General features: G+C 40.1%; 1 protein-coding gene across 4 annotated transcripts in view; it reads left to right on the top strand.

The window, feature by feature from the left end:
* Positions 1 to 23,300, top strand: part of foxp4 (forkhead box P4) — a 135,374-nt gene that overhangs the window by 89,896 nt on the left and 22,178 nt on the right. For 2 of the 4 annotated variants that reach the window (XM_038298143.1, XM_038298146.1), the window contains 5 exons: positions 534 to 656; positions 9,680 to 9,811; positions 15,446 to 15,584; positions 20,541 to 20,742; positions 21,121 to 21,219. In XM_038298143.1, the coding sequence (XP_038154071.1) occupies positions 534 to 656; positions 9,680 to 9,811; positions 15,446 to 15,584; positions 20,541 to 20,742; positions 21,121 to 21,219 (695 nt within the window). The remainder of the gene's footprint in view (positions 1 to 533; positions 657 to 9,679; positions 9,812 to 15,445; positions 15,585 to 20,540; positions 20,743 to 21,120; positions 21,220 to 23,300) is intronic. The other 2 variants (XM_038298144.1, XM_038298145.1) reach the window with 2 other exon arrangements.

Below are 23,300 nucleotides of genomic sequence, written 5' to 3'. Positions count from 1 at the left end.
GTAATCTGCTTTTTTCCCTAATTTTTATTTATTAATTTTGTTTTTCACAGATTTTATATTTTGAAAATATGGTTTTGGTTTTTTCATTTTGTATTTAGAATTTTTTCAAATTAAGGTGTATGGATTGTGTTTTACAGATCAGATGAGGCATTTCTATTGGTCTACTAGGACGTTAAGAACAACATTGTATTGGTCAATATGTGCGCTTGTATTTGGCTTGAGGTGAAAAAATTTGATCTGTGACATATAATTTGAAAGGAGTGCAATTCCTAAACTCAATGTAAAGAACAAAAATGTCACAGAAAAAGACAATATAAAAGCTGTAAAAATGCTAGATGTGAAAATGTGGCATCTGTAAAAAATATAAAATACATTTGAAAAAATAAGATCTGAAACAATCTGAGAAAACTGCAAAGTTATTCTCATAACCTTTTTTTTTTTTTGCAAAGATTTTTTAAAAGTTTTCTTTATGTATTTCATTTTGTTTTCCCACCAAAGTTCACTCCATACTTCTCCCTCTGTCTCGTCTTCAGGTTCCCGTCTCCATGGCCATGATGAGCCCACAGATGATCACTCCTCAGCAAATGCAACAGATCCTGTCCCCTCCTCAGCTCCAGGCCCTGCTGCAGCAGCAGCAGGCTCTTATGCTACAGCAGGTACAAACTCCACGCTTTGTGCTCACTTAGCCCAGATAATCCCTCTTTTCATACATGTTATTAAAACAGCTTTGAGCAGAACCATTTCAGTCATTTTAATTCCATTTCTTAAACACAGACATTATTTATGTCAGAATCAACCAGATATGTGTGTATATACAAGGAATTTGATTTTGGATTTGACGTTATTGTTGCAATAACGCAGTAATACAGTCATACAAACAACATATATGGATTATACGAACAAAATAGAGAATGGAGCAGACTGAAATTATGCAAATAGAGGATTATAAATTTAATAAATACGTGGTAGAGTTGCTGGGCTGTTGCACAGGGGTAACTCCTTACACTGAGTCAGTCAGGTTTTTATTAGCATGATGACTTATGGGACGAAAGCTTTCCTGAAACTGTTGCTCCTACCTATACTCCAGAAGTTGGAAAAGGTTGTGAGCATTGTAAACTTGGTCCGCTGTGATTTTTCCTGCAAATTTCCTGGCTCTGGAAAGTGCGTAACACCTTAAAGAAGGACCTGACTGACTGTTTATCGTCAGCGCCTGAGGTTGGCTGTTTAGGGGGTTAGATCCAAACCTGAGAGTGAATCACATCCACTGCTGGAGATTCTTAATGATGTGATCTTTTCAAGCATCTTTAATTACTTTAAGACTATGGCTTCTTGTTTTATAGAGAACGTGAAAATACTGTGTGACTGAAGACAAAAACAACATTTTGCATCTTTCCAAAAAAGTTAGAAAGACGTTTTGCTTCCCATCTAGGAAGCTTTTTCAATTAAAATTTTAATTGAAAAAGCTTCCTGGATGGGAAGTAAAACGTCTTCAAACTTGGAAACAAAGTCTTGTTTTTTAACCTTTTTTGGAATGGCTATGACCTGGATGACTGAGAATCTTCACCAGCAGCATTTAAGTTTCATTGAAGAATATCTTGTCATTCAACATTATTGTTTTATATACCTATTGTGCAGATACTACATAATATGAAACGTTTGCATATTAACATGTCGAATTTGACTTGAATAAATCTGTTTACTGGCGGCAGTAGGTTTTCGAAAAACTGAAATTGAGGCACCATTGTGTTATCTTGTGCGCTGAGAGAATAAAGTGACTTCATGCTCTAAAGATATTCAGGAATTAACCTAAATAAACGCTGTGAGAGAAATGTAATAGTTCCCCCATTAGATCATGGATGCGCTGCTGGTTAAAGCTGGTTATTTGCGTATTCTCCTCACCCATCAGCTTGACATCACAATATTTAAACATAAAGATGTCAGTGGAACAGAATGTTTAGAAAAAAACACAGCTCTGGATTCCAGCTCCAACATCATTTCATCAGATGCAGCTACAGAAGCTCAAAGCAAGGAGACACCTAAAGTAATCCACGGGCTGCGGGAATCGAACCCTCATTCTGGAGTTTATACTGATCATATCATTTCGGTGGGAAGTTATTGAGTTATGTTTGAGTGAAGTGAGCAATTTGTTTAGAATAAATACAGACAGTTGGTGTCTAACCAAAGTTCAGTAGATCCAACAGTTTAGAGTGGATCTCAGATGCTTGATTGTTTTTCACAGAAGCAGCTGGTGCATGATTTTAAGTTTAGAAGAAGAGACGGCTGATATTAAGCTGCATCTTTTAAACTATTATTTCCTTTGCATTTCCAAAAAGAGTAAAAGTTTCACAAATCTCAAACTTTATGAAAGACTTGGAAAATCAGAATAAAAATATCTTGCCAGGTTTGATACATTTTAGTATTTTCTAATTTATAATTCAAATAATTTTTTTTTTTAGCATAAAATCCAAAATGCAGCAGCAGTAAAGGCTCCAAGGTGTTTTAATCAATGCTTTCTTTTCCTGTAGCTAACAGTACTTCCTTTCTTCTTTCAAAATAAGATTTTCATGAATAAAAACATTGTTTAGTTTTTATCAGCGGCTCACTATAACCTTTTAAACTTTGTTGTGATGGATGAAGATGGAAAAGAAAGATATGGAGGAAAAAATGGTCCTGAAATCTCTGTTGTCCTGATTTTCCTGTGTTTTCTTCTCTGTGCATATTTTCTTGTATCCTTTCTTCTTTTATTTTTTTTTTTCATTTTCTTATCACTCTTTCTTCATCCTTCATTATTTTCCTGTCCTTTCTCTTTATCTTCCTTTTTTTTATCCTTTCTTTTTCTTATATCCATTTCCTTCCTCATTTCTCATACTCTTTACTTTTGTGTTTCTTCAATTGTTCCTTTCCTTTTATGCTTCCTTCCCTTGTCCTATACCTGTTTCAATCCTTCCTTGCTCCCTTCATCTGTCCTTTCCTTGTGTATTTTCTTACTTAAAGCTCAGTCTTCATTTATCATCCTCTCTTCTCATCAAACTTTAATATTTTTTAGATTTCTCAGTTGATTCTGAAAAAGTTTTACATAAGAGGTGCGTAGAAATCCCCTTTTTGGGATTTTTGCAGATGAGTAAAATGACCAGCTGATTTTTTGGGGGATAATGTGAAAGTATCCCTGTGCTCAGCTTTACAGACAGATTTGCTGTTTAGCATCAAAACATCAGTCATAGTGAATCAGAAGTGTGTATGATGCTGATGCTTGGCCCCTTGATAGTAGGGGTTGCCATGTCGACACTACTCAATAAACACTCTTTAGCTGTAGTGGATTTGTCAAATGCATAGCTACACCGACACATTCCCGCCTACCTGCACGAGCAAAGCACACACGCCGGCACCATAAAGGCTGTGAATTTGCCTCCTAACAGCTTGGAGACGCAGGAGTAATTGCATGGTAGTGGATAGTGTAGAAAACTGGAGCGCAGACTGTATATTTTAATAGGAAGGGGTAGCTTTAGGTAAGTGTAAATTGCGGTGGGAAGATCTGACAACATGTATCACAATGGAAAGTGGAAAAAGTGCCGGCTTTCTGAGAGCAGACATGAAAAAAATGACAGAGATCCTCCTTGCTGGTCCTTTTCTGCTCTTTTATCGTCCTTTATTTTCTGTAACGAGGGAAAAGAAGACGCACCATGAAGAAGGGGGGGGGTGTGATAAAGCACTCTCATTGGCTTCACCGCTAATAAAAAAACCACAGAGTTTAACATTGCTCTCCCACTAATTAACCACAGTATGGGCCATGCACTTAGTGTATATCTGCAAATCAGCCACTTTTACCCACACATGCACACATATAGGACAATCAACCAACACATCACTCACTGAAGCATTAAATTTCATATCCCCATGGCAATAGTGCCCTGTGTAAAATTGTGTGCATGTTTTACAGCCCATTGCTTCAAAGCAGATGTGTGTTTGCATGAGTTCCAGGTTGTGGATGCAACCTTTAAGTTTCCTCCAACCTCTACTTCTGCTGTGGCTGCTTTGCCTTTTTTGTTCACTACATTTTCCTCTAAAGTCAAGGTCATGGTAATAGGCTGAAGAGGTGAGTGCCTCACTTATACATACACTTAATGTACAGAGCCACTGAATCAAATCATTAAAAGACTGTAATTATCACTTAATTATTCCTTCAACTCACCGCTCTGCAGCCGAGGTTGTATATATATGTGTGTGTGTGTGTGTCTGCTGGTGAATGTTCGCACTTGCATATGCATTTGTCTGTGTTATTAGGAGGCGATCAGGGCTAGTGACGCAGAAAAGAGAGATTAACTCTGCCTAAGGAGTGATAAAAGAGAGATGGGGAATAAAAGAAAGAACAGCAAAAAAAAAGGACTGAGTCCTGCATTTAAAATGAATTAAGCACAAAAAAGAATGTCGTAAGGGTAAAGCTGTAAATTATAAAAAGGAGAAAGTGTGTCTGAAGCTGGATAATATGAAACAGCTTTGCTTTAAGAAAAATAGAAAAAAGAAGAGAGAGCTTGGGATGGGATGTGTGCGGCGAGGATGGGCAGCGGTGTGTAGTCTGCTCGCCGTAGGGTCAGACGGATGAGAGACCGTAGCAACTGCTGCGCTGTGAAGTCATTCCTTCACTGAAAAGCCTCTTTGAACATTTGATGCACCATGAAACAAAGACAAACTGCAGATGGACACTTGTACAAGCTGTTCTCGGGAGAATAACCTCCCTTCCTCCTCTCCTCAGCGCTCACTCACGCTCACACAGACCGAGATGCTCTGTGGTCACTGGGGTTTGTTTTTCGCCCCTTTCCCCTCAGCTGAAGATATTAATCTTAATGGAACTTCCTGGGTAAATTAATGATTACTAACTCAAACAAACAGACAAGCTGTGGCCAGTCAGAGGAGGCCGAACATGTGTGACTGTATGTTTTCATAGGGATTAGTGTGTGTACTGGTGTGCATGTGTAATTCATTCCCGTAATTTTATCAGACTAAAGGGTGTCACTTTTGGTAAAATGAAAATATTGACTCATAAACTTGCTTTTGCATACCTTTAAGAGGAAGCTGTCCCTTATATCCATATAAATCTAGCTTTTCCAGGCTTTAGAGGTTTTTAGAACATTGGTGAACAAACAGAATCATGAAGAACAATGATGAGATTAAAAGGTGTTTTATGCCATCTAAAGTTAACTCTAACATCATGAAATTGAGCCTTTTAATACAACATTGATTCACAATGAAATAGAACTTGTTTTTTGTCATTATTCCCAAGCCAGAAGAAAGATACTTAGTTTTACTGGGACGCCGCTTCTGAGTTGTTTACATCAATAGGATAAGCTGCTGCACTTTCATTGAATAACTTTCACAACTAACTGATACACTAGCAACCATTCAAAATCGCCCTTCCCATTCAAATGGCAGCCTACTCCCCTGCGACTTCCAGCCAAATCCCCTCCAACTTCCATTCACAGGCCTTCTGCTGGATGTGCATTTTTTTACTCTGACTCCACCCTTTCACTGATTTACAGGGTCTGACCAGGAGGTGATGCTTCTCTTCAGATCTTAATGTCCACAAATCATTACAGAAAAAAATATTTTGGTACAAAGATTGATTTTTAAAAGGAGTTTTCGGGGACCAGGGAATTTTGAATGACTACTACTGTATGTCCTCCAGCATACTAAGCCTATAGCAGCAGAGCTGTAGATATAGCTCATGATAACCCAAGCCGCTCTGACTATAAGCTTAATCAAAAAGGAAAGTTTTAAGCCTGGTATTAAAAGTAGACAGGGTGTCCGACTAAAACTGTAAGCTGGTTCCATGTGAGAGAAATGTCCACAAATCATGACAGAAAGAATATTTTAGTACAAAGATTAATGTTTAAAAAGGAATTTTAGAGGTTCAGCTAACGACCATCAAGGAAAGTGGGGAAATTTTGAATGGCTGCTAGTGTATTTAATTTTGAGTATCAAAAAGTATGTACAAGCAGTCTAAGATTCATAATCACTGGACAAAAAGCAATGTAATACAGTGTTATGTTACATGGTTTTAGCTAGCATATTGTTGCATTAGCTTTTAGCCTGAAGAGCATGAAGTCGGATTGACGTACCGGTGTCCTCTGTCCCTCAGCTGCTGTCATGGACAACATTGCATTGTATTTAAAGACTAAATAAATCCACACTGGTTCTGGAGGTTCTTAAATCTGTCTGCACCAAGTGCAAAGAGACATTTTCTTACCTCTTGGTTCAGAGCTTCTATAAATGTTTCTGCTAAATGCTTTCCTGTCTTGGGAGTTTAAAGTTGTTCTTTGACTATAACATCAACAGCATGTTCCCTAACTTTTCTAGGTCCCTAGTTTTGTTAGTGCAAGGAGGTGAGGTGGTTACAGATCTTACAATGACTCTTTTTGAGGAGAGAAATCAGAACAGGTTCTTTTGGAGATGTGGGAGGAGCTGCCAAGTAGAGCAAACTGTTGTTGATGTTGGAACAGGGCCGAATGACCAAAAGTAGCATTCGTATGAAGTATTTGACAACAAAATAACATTTTTGAAAGGTTAAAAAAAGATCATGAACCTCTCATGTTTATCCCTGAACGCATCCTCTGTGGCACCATCATGATGTAATTGAACTTTATTGATCTCATATTGGAGAAATTTACATTTGCTCCTTGGGGAGCAGTGGGCTGTCATAGTGGGGTGCACAGTGAGCAGTGCGGGGTTAAGGGTTTTTGCTCAGAGAGCCAGAGTGGCAGTCCGTGGGAGTGGGGCTCGAACTCAGAACCTCATGATTCCAAGCTCTATGCCCTAACCACTAGGCTGCCACTCCCAGGGATGCTTTTCTTCAGCAGGGACAGGGGCGGTTGGCCAGCTAATGGGAAGATGTATGCAGAGAGATGGGGGGCGATCCTGGGTAAATATGGGGTCACTCATGTCTACTCTTAATAAAGAACTGGGAAACCTTTCAATCTTTAGATTAGCAGAACTGGTAGAGCCTAGAGACTTCCAGCTGTACTTTTTCTGAAAAAAAAAGTAGGATTTTTCCTACTTTGTAGGAATGTGTACTCCTTTGTGTCAGTTTTCAATTAGTATTTAAGACCTTGTGCAATAACCTGTTTCTTTATATTTGATACCCAGTGCAATAGTTATATACAGTAGGTAAATACCCATCTACATAAATACCCTGTCCAATAACCCTGTATGATAATCCTACTTTAGATATTTATTTATATAATGCTACGCACTGTATATACTGTATATACCCTCATGCATTTTTCCTTCCTTTGGCACCTTTTTCTTCTTTTTGTCTATTTGAGCTGATGTATCAAGTAAATGTCTCCACTGTGAGATTGCTTAAAGGAATGCTTTAAGAGCTCATATCCCCATTATTAAAGCTCTAACGAGCTTTTATATTCAACATGAGGATGTTTCTGCTGTTTAGTGAGAGGAGACCAGGCTTCTTCTATGTTGCTTTGCTTTGGAGCTTGTATTGATTGATGGATTGAATTAAAGGAATAGTACACCCAAAACATGATTAGCCTTCATTTTCTCCTCACCCCCATGCTGAACAACACTCTGGAGTACTTTTTTGATATCTCAAATGCATCTGGAGATCTGGGAGGCTTCTTGCTGTCTGCTGACATTCAAATAATGGAGGTCTATGGTGCCCGAGGCAGAAAGGTCCATAAAAGTCCACAAAAAACGTGTCAATATTCCTCCATACTGCTCGTCCAATGTATTCCAAGTGTCCTGAGTGGGTAGCGTCCATAATTTACTCGAAACAAAGTCATTTAGAATGTTTTTAGAGCATAAACAGTAGTGTATAGGATTTCCTAAAAGCGCGTTCACGAGTCTACGGAAACCGCGGCAGACCAAACCAGATGAAAGAGCGCATTCAGCTCGGCAAAGAACTCATGCTCTTCCTCAACAATGAAGTCCTCAGACATTTTTCTTTCGTTGTTTCTTTCTTTGCACAGGTAAACAGCACATTTCTTCTTCTACGCTTGCATTATCAAGAGCAGACGCTGAATGCGCACTTTCATCTGGTTTGGTCTGCCGCAGTTTCCGTAGACTCGTGAACTCGCATGCGCGCGCGTTTAGGAAGTCCTATACACTACTGTTTATGCTCTAAAAACATTCTAAATGACTTTGTTTCGAGTAAATTATGGACGCTACCCACTCAGGACACTTGGAATACATTGGACGAGCAGTATGGAGGAATATTGACACGTTTTTTGTGGACTTTTATGGACCTTTCTGCCTCGGGCACCATAGACCTCCATTATTTGAATGTCAGCAGACAGCAAGAAGCCTCCCAGATCTCCAGATGCATTTGAGATATCAAAAAAGTACTCCAGAGTGTTGTTCAGCATGGGGGTGAGTAGAAAATGAAGGCTAATCATGTTTTGGGTGTACTATTCCTTTAATTCAATCCATCAATCAATACAAGCTCCAAAGCAAAGCAACATAGAAGAAGCCTGGTCTCCTCTCACTAAACAGCAGAAACATCCTCATGTTGAATATAAAAGCTCGTTAGAGCTTTAATAATGGGGATATGAGCTCTTAAAGGAAAATTCCGGTTTTTAACACTTTTAGCCCATTTTCTGTAAATAAAACACTACAGGAACGTTTTTTCTTTACGAAACTTTTTTTGGAACGTCATTGAACAGCGCTGACAACCCGGTGAGTAGCATATTTTAAAAAAAGAACATTTAAGGTTGTTTTAAGGACATTATCGGGCATGCACTATGGAAGCCATTCTAAAGCAGCCAGGGGGGGATTCTGCATGAGCCAAATAGCAGAGACAGGACCAATATGCTCTATGCACAGCTCCACTACTTCCTGAATTTAAGGCAGCTCCTTTGTTTCCTGTCTTTCATGATTGGATGCACTGATTAATCCAGGTGTGTATGACCTAAGTAACTGGCCAGACACACCTGGATTAATCAGTTCGTCCAGTAATGAAAGACAGGAAACAAAGGAGCTGCCTTAAATTCAGGAAGTAGTGGAGCTGTGCATAGAGCCCATAGTCAAAATTTTGGTGTCGATCATTCAAATGCATCCTGGACACTACAGAAAATGGGCTAAAAGTGTTAAAAACCGGAATTTTCCTTTAATATATAGAGGATGCCTGTTCTTGGAATGATTACAAAATATAAAAATCTCACCAACATGTTTTCCAATCGTACAACATCCCAGTAAATATCAGTGAGGTCTGTAGTGGGAAAAGATGCCAAACGTTAAAGTGAGTGTGAATACTTTTGGCAGCGACTTTACGTGTTCAATGTTATCCATTTCATGCCAACTTATATGAATGGTCTGCCTCTTGTATTCCAGGTACAACACTGAAACTCTGAACGATCAGAAAGATTTAACCTTAATCTGCGCGGTCACACAGACACACTTAAACACCTGCATGCGACTAGTACCACAGCCGTCTCTCCCAGATCATTTTTTTTTCTTTTGTTTGTTGCTACTGGTTTTGTCAATAAACCACAAACCACCAAAACAACACGCTGTGTCTTCAATCATGAGTGGAGGAACTCGAAGCATCTTTGCTATTTGAGTCTCCTTGTTTAGAGATTGTTCCAACTCTGGTGGATTATTTGCTTCTTCATTGTGTGTTTGGACTCACTCACCTCCTATTCTCTTCTCCCTGCCTTTCTGCACCTATCCATAGCTACAGGAGTACTACAAGAAGCAGCAGGAGCAGTTGCATCTCCAGCTTCTGACTCAGCAACAGCAGCAGCAGCAGCAACAGCAGCAGCAGCAACAGCAGCAGCAGCAGGCCGGGAAGCAGGCGGCAAAAGAGGTGAATTCTCACTCAGCTCAAGCACACTCTGAAGGAAAGAAGTGCCTTTAAATGCTGCAAAGTGGTGAATGTGAGAGAGGGAGAAAAAAAGGGCACAAGGATGGAAAATATGGAATAAAGATGCAGTAGGTTACTGTTCTTCTCCTCCAATTTTTTTCTATTTTAATGTTGGTTGGAGCACAGATATGAATCCTAAGGCCTGATCCCCTCCACATCCATGTGATTTTAATTCACATGGATGTGGATTAAAATCAGTAATAACTAAAGGTGACCAACCCTCTTCAGCTGTGTAGCTGTCCTAATAAGGTTTTTTCGTCTGCAGCTAAAAAATAGCTTACCAAATATATTTTTATAGATAGACCAGTGCTTCATTTTTTTTCTCGCTTTCTCACACATTCTCAGACTCACACAGGTACAATATGCAAAACTACTCAAACATTTGCAGGTTTAACAGACACTGTGGTCCTAGGCTGCAAATCAGTCTAGAAAATAAGAAAACAAACACTCCTACTGGCATTTTTACTCTTAAAGCTACAGAGAAGCATTTCAGCATTATGCATAATTATTGTATCATAAACTCCTGATTGGCTGATGAGCTGAGTCCTGATTACTTGGCTGTCCAGGCTACTCAGGTACAGTTAAGGCCAGTTAATGCTCAGAAACCAGGTCGTCTGCATGTGTGTCGCAGTTAACTTAGATATGCACCGCTCCAAAAACTCCAATTCTACATTGGTTCTACACTATGCATATTTCCTGTTTTGTACCCTACCAGCTTGTTTTGTTCGTATGACCGCCATTGTGGAAAACAACTTGTGAAGATGGACCAGATAGAAGAAGGGACCCTTTTTCCACCTGGATGACTGCTCTTTTTCACCCTCTTGTCCCTCCGTTGTTGCACAAACTTGACCCCACCTCTTTGCCACCTCGGCCATATCTCGACCCACAGCTAGTTCGTGATTGTCCCTCTTGCCTTGTGGCGTGGAATAACATGGCGCAGATCACGCATCAAAATTGGGCATAAATCAAAAATATCTGCACCAAGCTCACTGCGACACACTGCTGCAGAAGTATAGCCAGCCCTTAAGACTGATGTGATCGAACTGCGACACACAAAGGAGAATCTAGATCATTCAGACATAATTAACCAATAACACCTGTAAGGTAGAGAACGGTAACATCATATATGTGTTTAATTGTGATTCTAATGTTATAGTGATGATACTAAGAAGAAACAGAGGAAACACTTCAAGAGAAAGAGCCTCTGAGAGATTGAAGAAGAAACACATCCTCATATTTGTACTCCTCCTCTCCCTGTGGACAGAGCCCCCCACCCCACCTCAGCCCACATGCTCCTCGCTGACAGCGGGCAACCGACTCAACCGTGACCAAAGCAAACCAGTTGTGGTTGACTCGCATGTTGAGCGGGTGTCTGAATGGCTTTCCCGTTCTCCCCCCATGCTCCTCCGCTGTCCCAGTTTTCAGGTTGCTTGTCCTGTAACAATGAGACAAGTGCAAACGCTGGTCACAATGCCACGCTTACACGCAGACAGAGAGTGAGAGGCTTGATGCGTGACGCCTCACACATACACCTGAGGGAATATGGCTCCCCGCAGAGCTGCGAGTAGCTGATGTGGCCGAGGTCGCCGGGTGTGAGCTGCTGACATACTGCGCATCAATAATCAATCGTCTTCTGGCATGCAGTGCACTATAGATGCTACGATACGTTATTTGTTGTTTTACCTTTATTATGCTTCTTTCTCTCTTAACCTGTTAACTGCTCACAAAAAAAAAAAAAAAATCACCCAAAAAGATTATGAAGATCTTGGAAAAGCAGAAATTAAATCCATAATCTAGCCTGCCCTATACAGCCGTAGGGCTGATGGACAGTAGCCTTATTAAGGCTGCAAATTTGGAGCCGCCACATACGTCCTGTATACGGTCAGTAAACGGGTTAAGCTCAAGCAAGCTTGGATGTAAATCAAACAAAGAGGAAAACTGATGGAGCAAATCTATGAAGGAAAGAAGAAAAAACTCCTCCCACTAACTTTTGGAAGTGTTTGTACATCAGTGACTAGGACTTTTTGCCCTTTTCGCTCTCAGCTGCAATTTATTTTTCAAGTCCAAGGCTTTGTGGAAGCGATGCATTGAAAGGAAAACGATGTATGTGCACGCCGAGTGTGTCGCTTGAGCATTTGGGACTGGTCAGAAGTCAGCTTAATGAAGTGACTCTGACCGTCACAAAAAGATGCGTGCCTTGGTATGTGCGTGTCGGCGGGTTGTCCATCTCTTTGTGTGTGCGTACATGTATGCTTCTGTGTGACTGGCAGGCTCAGACAGTGTGTGATGTGCTCATAAATCACATTGACAGCCTGTTACTGCGCTAGCTTTGGCCACTCAGCCACAGCTAATGTAAACAGAGCCCAGGCACACACACACACGTTCATCGGCTCGGTGTGTGTGTTTTAAAGAACTGTGGCCATATCTCAGGAGACAATGAGAAGGAGGGGTGGGGGGTGTTGGACAGACAACTTTGAAAATGAGGGCCTTGGAGAGAGAAAGAGAGAAATGTAGGAAGGAAACAGATCTAATCTGCCAGGACCTTCTGATCAACAGTTTATTTCGACCAACAATAGTCTAGTAATTCAGTTCAAAAGATTGAATTTTTCTTAGTATGACAAAGATCATCGGACCTGCACGAAGTGATAATTCACTAAGTACTGCACAGTAAATCTCTGGTGGTGACAGAAAAAAACAAATCAGACAATCTTATTTTCAGGGTACTAATAAAGAAAATAACCTCTAATTTGTTCATTAGCTGGTAGTTTTCTTTTTTAGATCTTCACACCTTCTTCTTAATCACCTCACTCAGAAAAAAACTGCAACGATTCATAGAAATTGAAAGAAAGAAATTCATAGAAAAAAAGAAGATTTAATGAATATAAATAAATGAATGGAACCACTATGAAGGATTAGGCGCTTTGGGTGGATCGTGAGAAAGATGAGCTCATCTGAAGCGACATATGAAGAAATGAAAGCCTTCTGTAGGAGTTTTTCTGTGTAAACTAGGATTTGCAGGATCATTTCAGTTCCACCTCAACAAACAAATGTTTAGAGCTCTCGGTGAATAGAGTCCTCATGCAGGGCAAGGTTGGCTTTAAACATGCTGTTGATGTGCAACAAATCAAACTGTGACGTTAAATTATCCATGCAAAGAATATGGTGCTGGTAGTGGTCCTCCGCCCACGTCCAGCTCTCACATAAACACACCGCTACCACACTTTTCCTCCCCGGGCACCAAGTCTGAGAGGAAACGACCTGTTTGCCCTTCCTGTGAGTTCTTCTCTGTTCAAAGACTTCCAGGCTGCTACTCTGTTTCAGGCACAATGAGAAGTTATATTTATTTTTTTTTTTAGCTCGCCAGTTATCGCTGGGTGACAATGTTTAACGCTCTTAGGGGTTTAGCTGGTGTGGGGTCAACTTGGGGTGATGGTTGGGGCAAACGGTACAGGTCTGCTACAGACTGACACAGCAGGAAAGGGGGCATTTAATCACCTCGACTCACACACAGGCTTTATCACCAAATTCCATGAAGTCTTCTCCCCTGTCATTTTAAAATCCTTTAATACTCATATCTTAGTTCAACTTCCTCGGATTGAAATATTCATTTTTTCTTTCTGGTAAAAGGTGATGATGTCTCGCTTTGTCTTAAAGAATCAGAAAATTAGTCCACGTTTCTTATTGAAAGCATGTTTTAACAGGAAACAGTCATAACTCTTAACTGATTTTGCATTTTTTTGACATAAAAACCTGCAAACCTTAATGTATTTTTATGACTTTTATCTGATATGAGATTTTTTTTACAACATAGTGCATAACAGCGACATGAGAGAAAACTCTTAGAAGTGTGGCAGTTAGGCCTACATGTGTTCCACAGATATTACTCTCATATATCTAAATACAAATACGCCAACATCTGTGGCTGTTTGCTAAAGTGATCCATCAGAGGGTTATTAGGGAATATTAATGTGTATCAATTCAATTCAGTTTGCTTATATAGGTCCAATTCAAAACACATGTCATCTTAAAGCACTTTACAGAGACAATACTGTCAGATCATACAAACAGATTGGTTCAGTTTTCTACCCAAGGAAAATCAGCTGACCACATCCAGTCACTGCCTTTACAGGATTTGCTTCTCCTGAATGAGTACTTGGAGTCAGCGTTCCCTTACATTTTACCGTTGACCTTACAGCAATCCCTCACACCAAGCATGCATGCAGTGACTGTGGACAGGGAAAGCTCCCTTTTAACAGGAAGAAACCTCCAGCAGAATCAGACTCAGTGTTATCGGCCATCTGGGGGTTCAAAGAGACAGAATCAAACATGCAAGAGGAACATAGAAGCATTGATTGTGAGAAAGTGGTTAAAATATCAGAGGAATCTGGAACCAGTGGCTGCTGTTTTTTTTATGTTTTTTTTGTTCCCCTTGCTGATCCTTGACCAAGCTACCTCACATGGATCCATTGATGTTAGAACAGGTAACTGTAACCTAGCTCCACAGGTGGCTCTGTCTAGGAAAGCAAAATATCAGCAGATGAGCTCAGAGTCAATTTTTCATGTCAAAAAGGATGAAAGAGAGAACATCTAGTTAGTCACAGTAAAAACTGAGCCCATAGTTATATCTAAGAGAGAAACAGGACTAAATGCTAAAAAAAAACAGGCCCAACTCAATGATCTATGATGAAAGTTGTTGATGGCACCGGCCTAGCTGATACCTTCCCCTAGGATGTTCTCACACCCAGACAGGACCATTCCTGATGAAGCTATGATGAGAAAAACAGAGATCATTAAGTTGGGATTTAAATGAGCAAATTCTGCAGAGTTGGAGAATAGGGGTAGAACGTTTTCAGAGTGAAAAAAGAGGACCTACAGTAGCACCCTTTTAAAATGGCCCTTCCCAGTCAAACGCCAGCCGAATGGCAGCCCACTTCCCTCCAACTATCAGCCACTGGAATGACCCCCTCTTTGCATATTTTTTTACTCTGACTTCACCTTTTCACTGAATTAGTCTGACAAGGAGATGACACTTCTCTTTAGATCTTAATGTCCACAAATTATTACAGAAAGTATATTTTAGTACAAAGGTTGATGTTTAAAAACGAATTGTAGGGGACCAGCCAAGGGCCCATCAAGGAAAGTGGGGAAATTTTGAATGGCTACTACTGTATGTCCTCCAGCAGTCTAAGCCTATAGCAGCATAGCTATAGAGATAGCTCATGAAAACCCGAGCCCCTATAACTATAAGCTTCATCGAAAAGGAAAGTTTTATGCCTAGTTTTAAAAGTAGACAGGGTGTCTGACTAAAACTGGTACAATAGCTGGTTCCACGTGAGAGGAACTTGATGACTTAAATATCCACCTCCCATTCCACTTCTTCAAAAAGTTGGACACAGTCTAGGTTACCCATAGCTGTTTGCCAGAATGGTCCAGTCAAAGTCTACAATGCTTTCTGCATTGAAATAAAATGAAAAGACTGAATGCAAAAAAGGGGTTTGAATACTTTTTTCAAGGCATTGTAAGTAATTTTGGTGTACAGCCTAACTTCTGTGACCTTCCCTTCTCCCTGTCTGAGAGCAGCTCGGCAGTAAGCAGCTGGCCTTCCAGCAGCAGCTGATCCAGATGCAGCAGCTTCAGCAGCAGCACATCCTCAACCTCCAGAGACAAGGCCTGGTTCCACTGCAGCCCACCGCCGCCATGCAGTCTCTTCAGCAAGGTACGTGCAGGCATGAGCATTACCCAAACAAAACCTGCAACAGGACACATCCTGACAAACTCGGGCCTAAGTAAACACAGGCACAGGGCCTGTGCCCAGTACAGCCTGTTTAGTTAATCAGCCTATAAAAGATTAAAGGACACATGAATGGTGGGTTTATGGAAAGAACTCATTTAGATAATAAGTAAAATATGGCACTAAGCCCCTCTGCTGAGAGGTGCATGCTTGTGTGTTTGGTGCTTGAGATTATCCAGACACAAGAAAATCATCTTTCTGCTTTTCTTTTGCCAACTGTTTTGTTCCTACGTGGAACTTCTCCCACAGTCCCTTCGACTTCTCAGCAGAGTTTCAGAGCGATAAATGTTGACTGCTGCTGGCCCGCCCTTGGTGAAAAAGTGTGTCTTGCCCCGTTATTGTGTGCGCGCTTGCGCGGCAATGTTTCACACATACTTTTGAGCGCTATCTCACTCACAGAGAATGCCTTAGGGGCTCTAAAGTGGCCGTAACATTGCTAAAGCGCTGACTGAGTTGACCAAACAGACCCATTTCCTTCCCTCTGTTTTTGATCTTTCACTTTTTCCCCCCTCATGCAGACTCGCATGGATTCACTCAAAAAGAAACACACACACATACCTAACAAGGTTAAACCGCCAAATTATCGAAGATTTGGAAAAGTTAATTTCCAAACCAGAGGTCTCCCAGAGGACAAGTGGATTCATTCATACAAAAAAAAAAAATTATTTATAAGTGGGTAAGACTTTAGGACTGTCCTGTTAAAAAAGAAAAATTTTTCAGGCAGTTGCAAACGTTTGGCTTCGGCGTCTCCTTCTCTTTCTTTTCGGTCCCTCTCTGCATCAGACTGGAATTTCCCTGCAGTGTGAAAGAGCTGGTCCATTGTGACAGCTCAGCCAGGCGTGAGCCAGAGCATTCCTCTGACCAGCCATGGCTCACAAACACACAAACACGCACGCATAAATACACACACCCCTGCGGCCCTGCCTCAAAAGCTGTTGTTTTCTCTGAATAGGTAGTATGGGGTGCCATGAGGGGTCCAGCTAAGGCTCATGTTTATTACTTTAATGAGATGAAAGGTCCCAGGAAAACCCACCTCTGACCAAAACAAGATTAGATTCTCCATTTATCTGTCCATAATACTAGCAAAAATTCAATGATTGATACATGGTCGTCCATAGAGTAAAAAACCTGTTAAAGATTGCATTTTGAATATCTCCAGCTGTTCTTTGAAGACATCATTTTTTTGTTTCAGATTTAACATCAATAAACAAGCATAAATTATGGCAACCAATAACACAACAGACAGGTTGGGGAGAAGATGTTGGGATGTTTCATTTTAAAATGCATTCTCTATAGCAACATTGTGCAACCTTTATATAATTTCAAATATACTGAATGATTTTTCACATCAATATATATATATATCACTTGCTAAATATCTATGCTCAGTGCTGGCTGCCCTTCTCAAAAATGTACCCATGTAACTTCATAGTGTAATAGTGATCTTTTGCTGAATAGGTCATGTGACCCAGAACGCCGCTCTCAGCAGTCTTAGCTCCCATTGAACCCATGTGCTAACTAAGCCAATGGTTGTTGTTAGCCAACAATTTAGCAGATCAGACATATTTTTGATTCTCTGATGTTGGATTCATCTAGAGGAGTTAAAAGTCCGAAGTGGTCTGCTATCAGATTCCAAAACGCAAAGGGATTTATAACCACTACAATACATTTAGGCCAAGATATTCCTTTAATAATGAGCATATTGGTCCTTTAATGCAAATCTGGTCTCCCTCTCACATCGCTGTGTCCAGTGCATTTCAGCACAACAGCTGATTACATTAAAAGTCGTCAGAATTACGCTGAAAATAGGCTAAAATTTAATGGATGTAGTTTCCACTTACACAATGTTTTTAGAAACATTTACCTCCTTATTTGCAGATAAGAGTGAAATCTAGTTTTTTTTTTTTTTTTTGAGGACCTCCACGCAGGATTATGCAAATACTGACCACCTGTACTTCAGACTCTTTCATCGACTCAGACTCTCCCCAGATTTGCTTGCAGGCAGGTAAACACATCTTCTCTTGCTGCCCCTGCAGACAGAGAGAGCAACCTTTGAAAGCAGGGGTGGAGTATCCAGCTTTGTAAGAGTTCCCAAACAGCTTGTCTGTCAAGCTTAACTGGCGGATAGTTAAAAGGTTTTTTCCTTTTTTTCCCAATTTAAAACAGCATGATAGCTAAAGAGGTGGAAAAATAAGAAGATAAGAGTGCTGAAGAGAAGAAAATACATTTTTCTCTTTGGTACCCCATTATACTCATAAGAAATGTTTATGTGATGGAATGTTTTATTTGGTGACAGTTAAGTTCTGATAGTGGCCTTCAGGGGCGCTAAGCCTGGAAGTTACAGAATGAGTATTTTACCACTGATTTAACAGCAGAATAACCATCCACCAAAGCATGCAGGCTGGGAAGGCATTAAAAATGAACAGCCTAGAGTTACTCTGGAGGAGCTGCAGAGTTTCCTCTGCTTTTTTTCCATTGGGACAGCAAAGCTGTGCATAGCAGACGGGGAGATATATACAGAGATAAGTACAAGGTGATCCTTAAAGAATAACATATTCACATTACAGGACCAGATGTGTATCTGAGGTCATGAAACCCACCTTCAACTAATGATTTAAATCTAGATGAATTGAAGTTTAAAAAGTTAATTCTAAACCTAAATCCAAGTGAAGAAAATATGTGTATAGAAGAGCTCGACAAGGAATTACCTCAACACATAGAAATGCCTGCAAAGGTAAGGTATACATAGTAATTATTTGGAGGCTTGAATGAAAGTACATCTGAAATACACTTTTCAGTTTTCTTTATGTATGTAGAATGTGATTAAAGCTTTGATTCATTTCATAATGATACCTTTAGTGGTGTTTGGTTGGTCAGATAAAATCTAAATTAAGATGGCTGAAACTGTTTGCAAACTGTGGTTGTAATTTGTTCAAAGGGCGTGGATAGTTACGGGTTAGTGGGTAGAATCTGGACCTGTCAGCTTATTGTTGGAGAAAGTTCTTATTTTTTGATTGCAAATGTATCCTCACACGCTTTGTTTATTTTACACTTGGCACTAGACTACCTTCCATCTGTTTTCTTCAAAGTTCCATATTTATTTTTAATTGAACAGACTCCGGTGGTTCGGGCTTCCTAACATAACAATCTTGAACCACTTTACACTTTCTGATCGTCTCCACAGATTGGTTTGGTTTCTCGGATAATTCACACACATACGTGCGCACACAAATCTGTCTGCACATTCGCACCACTTCATTTTTCCAGAGTGAGAACTTTTGTTTTGGCGGGGGCCAGAGAAGAATGCAGACAAAGCAGACATAATATTTGGATTGCTGCGAGGTCCCTGTATGTGTGTACATGTTATATGTGAGTGAGTGCATGCAATAATCCATTGGAGAAGGCTGCTGTATTTTAGGCGTCTCTCCTTCACTGTCAAAATGGACCAGTAATAATAATAATGCTGCAAGCAGAAGGCCCTCAGAATGTGCACTCACATTCTAACACAAATGGTGGCGCTGATGGAATCCTTATTAGCAACTCCTGCTTTAACTGTGTACTTTTCACTCACTAATTCAGTGCTAGAATTATGGCAAAAGAGCACACGTGTAATATAAACTCATATGAGCAGCTTTATTTAAAACACACGCACATAAACCTCTTTCTGCGTGCATTTTGAACAATTAAGCATGAAGATGAAAGACTAGTCCTCCAATATATTACAACCATGAGTTCATGCTCCTTCTGTGTGCTCCTTGCTTGCTTTTTATGCCTTTTTAGATTCTCTCCTACTCACTTATGGACCTGTTTTTTCTGTGCTTATGTGCTTTTGTCACTTAGAACCAACCCGAGAAAGATAACTGTGTGGAATTGCCTACTTTTAGGAAATAGCTGCCTCTTGAGACTGTACTATCTTCTTCCTACAGTAGCAGCCATTCAAAATAACCCTTCGCCAGCCGAATGGCAGCCCACCTCCCTGCAACTCGCAGCAAAATCCCCTTTCACTGAATTACAGGGTCTTAATGTGAGATAACGCTTCTCTTTAGATATTAATGTCCACAATCAATATCATTAAATTAAGTAACTAAGCAGTAGCAATGTGCTCTGAGATGATTAATGTTATATTTGGAATTTTCTAAGAGCAAAGCTAAACATTTGCTTCCCTGTTTATATTGAGGAAGCGGAACAGGGATATTTGCTATTCTACTCAGTTTGCGACTACTTTTAGATGTTGTTGTTTTTTTTATTCCAGCATTATGTCAAAAATGGCTGTTTGATATGAAGTTTGATATGAAGTCAGCATTCTACTGTTGGAGTGAACAGTCTAATGATGCTTATGCTACCAGCCACAAAAAACTACTCATACATTTATAAGTTGTGCAATTTTGGCAGAATTCTGACTTCCTAAGACAGGAACTATAGAAATAAGTTAAAATGTATTAAATTAAGTGTATTTACCCTTAATTTGAGTAGGTAAATAAGATGATTTGCCAATGCAATGAGGATTTTTACTATTAAAATAAGGTCATTAGATAATATACGCTTGAAATATGACAATGGAATTGTTTTTTCTTATTTTAAATGTAAATTGTCTTGTTCCATTGGCAAAGTGTCTACCTTATCCCCTTAATTCAAGAAAAAAATGCACTTATTTTAAGAAAAAATTATCTATCTATTAAGTAATGGGGTCTATCTATTAAATTATCAAGATGCTGATTTTTTCCAGTGCATAAGACTGGTTTGGTTTGTCTTCTTTGCAGCTTTGGTTTATTCGCCATCCCTCTGTCTTTCAGTTGCATTAGAATCAGAGTTAATCATCATGTTTTTTCATGAAATGAACCATCAAGGTGCTAAATTAACTGTGTGACCTCTTTTTTTCAGCAATGTGTCCATCAGACCTCCAGCAACTGTGGAAGGAGGTGTCCGGAGTGCCGACCGCTGAGGACGCCCTTAAACAGGCCGAGGGCCTGGACTTGAGCACCAACAGTTCTAATTCTACCTCAGCCTTCCCCAAAGCTGCCAGTGCTCACATTCCTCTGCACAGCCTGCCCAACGGACAGAGCCACACCCCAAAGAGAGACAGGTCAGGGGTGCTTAAGGGGAATTTATTTTTTTCCAATAGCTGTGCTTTTAGTATTTGCCTTTGTGTGCTCTGATCTTCTCTTTTCTATTTCTCATTCAAACTATCCTACTCCTCTTTTTGGGGGGTGATAATACAGTTGCAGTCAAGCTGACACACTAACATGAATAACATCAAAACAGAAGGAAAACACTAGGGCATAGATGCATGTTGGGTTCAGTGTGTTCTGACAGTTATACCCTTACAGGAGACAGAAGATCTTAGGAGTATACGCTGCTTTAGGCCATCAGTCAGTATTGTCAGACATTAGAGGGGGGTTTTTTGTACCACACACACTGCCTGGCTGTGTTGGCCGCTCACAGGCTTGTCTTCATCTTTAAGAGCCAGACTGTTTGAGTGGATATCCTCCTTCACCAAGGCAGACAGCGGAGACGACCATGTCCCCCTTTACTCCAAAGGCAGCCAGCCTCCCAGCAGCCAGTGAGTAACCATCACATATACACACACATGCACACCAGCAGGCAACCACGGAACAGAAAGACGCACTTCTGAAGGGTCAGCTTCAGCACTTTGGCATCAATTTCAGAGAAAACGTTGGCCCTTATGTTTAGAGAGCAGAGATGGCCTATTCAAGGCTTAGAATTGAGACTTGACTTAGACTCAAGGGTTAGGACTTGACTCTCATGAATAATTTCAGCACATGCAATCAGGAGAGAGAGCAAGGCAGTGTGCTAACCACAGGTTTGGAGCCCAAAGACAGCAGCTATGACTGAGTGTTGGCATTAATTATTATTTTTTTTGCTAAATAACTACCTTTGGAAATAAATATACATTTTTAGATCTAATTAATTCAGAACAGTTTCTAACTTGTTTGCACATTTGGTTAGAAATGTTAAAGTAGATTATTTAAAGGAGATTTAACTCCTCCGAGCCAATAGGTGGTGCACTTGAGATTACCAGTTTTTGTATCATAATGTTTGCTAACCTTTGTAAGAATTGGCCTTTTCTCAGTATGTGTACTTGTGCGTTCTCATGTGCTCGTGAAACGTCATCAGCCTCAGCCCTAGTACTGTTCCAATTCACAAGAACAGCAGACCAAGAACAGACAAAGTCCATGGATGTTTTTCTTGACCCTTCCTATTTACCCAGCATGCATCAGAGCAGAATTGTCCATTCTTGAGATTGACAGCTGTCCCTGCATGCACTGCAGCAGCAGCAGCTTTCAATGAAGCGCTCACAGAGCTCAGAGTATTAAGTTAAAAGTTCTCTTTTCTGTTGCCGTTATTCTATAAAAGTATGTTTCAAGAGCATTTGAGACATTATACTTTTAAGCGTCACTATATGGCCCATTTACTGATTTAATGCGGGATTTTTAAAAAAATCCTAAATTGAGAGGACCATGGCAACCACGGGACCTGCAAGGTTTATGGCAGCCAGGTCTAATCCTAGCCCGTCGGCAGCAGCCCTCTCTCTGCATAGCCGCGTGTGAACGACCGCTGGCTCTGATGGCGAGTTTTTTGTTTATCTAGCTGTGTTAATTATTATTCCCCCACTAAAAGAAAAAGTAAGATTGTATTATTATCTAGAGACAATTAATAACAGGAGGTGAAATGCAGCTCCAGATTGGCTGAGCGTGTGGTGACATCATCAGTACGCTTCTTTTCCAATTGACCCATATTTACCCCAAGTCCACACTTTCCTGTGTTCTTTTCAAGAACATCCTTGACAAGGACACGAGTCCGTACTCGCGTTCTTGTGAATTGATAAACGGCTATTGACAAACGTTTAACTTGACTGTTTAGAAGAAAAGCGGAACCTCAGCATGGCTTCTCAGACCCTTTGTTTGTTTAAGTCAGTAAAGATGCTCAAAAGCTTCACTGAAGTTCTCCTTTTGCTTTTTTTTTTTTGGTTGGAATCGGAGAAATTTAGCAATAAATAGAAGCCATGTCTTAGCTCCATCAAGAAGCTGCTATAACCTATCAATACCTGCGCTCCATCTCAAATAACTTTAAACTCCCGTTCCTATTGGTGCAGACTTTGGGTTCCTAACCAATAGTAAATATTTATATATTTTGGACCCATCAAAATATCTAAAACAGTTATTTGAATAAACATTTTTTTTTATATTTTCTGCAAAATCAGCTGGGTTTTTTTCTGCACCTCTCTAGATGTTCTGTGTTTTATCATTTTTTGAAAACTATTTTGATAAATAGTTTGCAATCTGGCCTATTATGGTTACAGAAAAGCGCCGTAGAATTATTGGCCCTTCTCCCGCGCTGTGGTTGGTCCCGTCTGTTTTTGACCGGAGAGTATTGAAGCAAACCAGACAGACTTCATAGTTTAAGTTTTAATTGAATTTGAGATGAATGACTTGAGAATTGATTGGATATGATGTAAGACCCAAAGAATGATTTGGGATCTTTCCCTATATTCAAACTGTCTTACCTTGAAGTTTTGAATTAGGAGTAGGAACTAACTTAAAAGCTCCAAATTTCACTTGATAGGAAGCTGCCTGCTTAGAATGAACTTAAATTTTAACCTTTAGAAATTTCAAACTCAAC

This window comes from Cyprinodon tularosa, unplaced genomic scaffold, assembly GCF_016077235.1.
Source record: "Cyprinodon tularosa strain WSP-4 unplaced genomic scaffold, ASM1607723v1 ctg40, whole genome shotgun sequence".
Classification (NCBI taxonomy): domain Eukaryota; kingdom Metazoa; phylum Chordata; class Actinopteri; order Cyprinodontiformes; family Cyprinodontidae; genus Cyprinodon; species Cyprinodon tularosa.
This window is presented reverse-complemented; position numbering and strand designations above follow the sequence as displayed.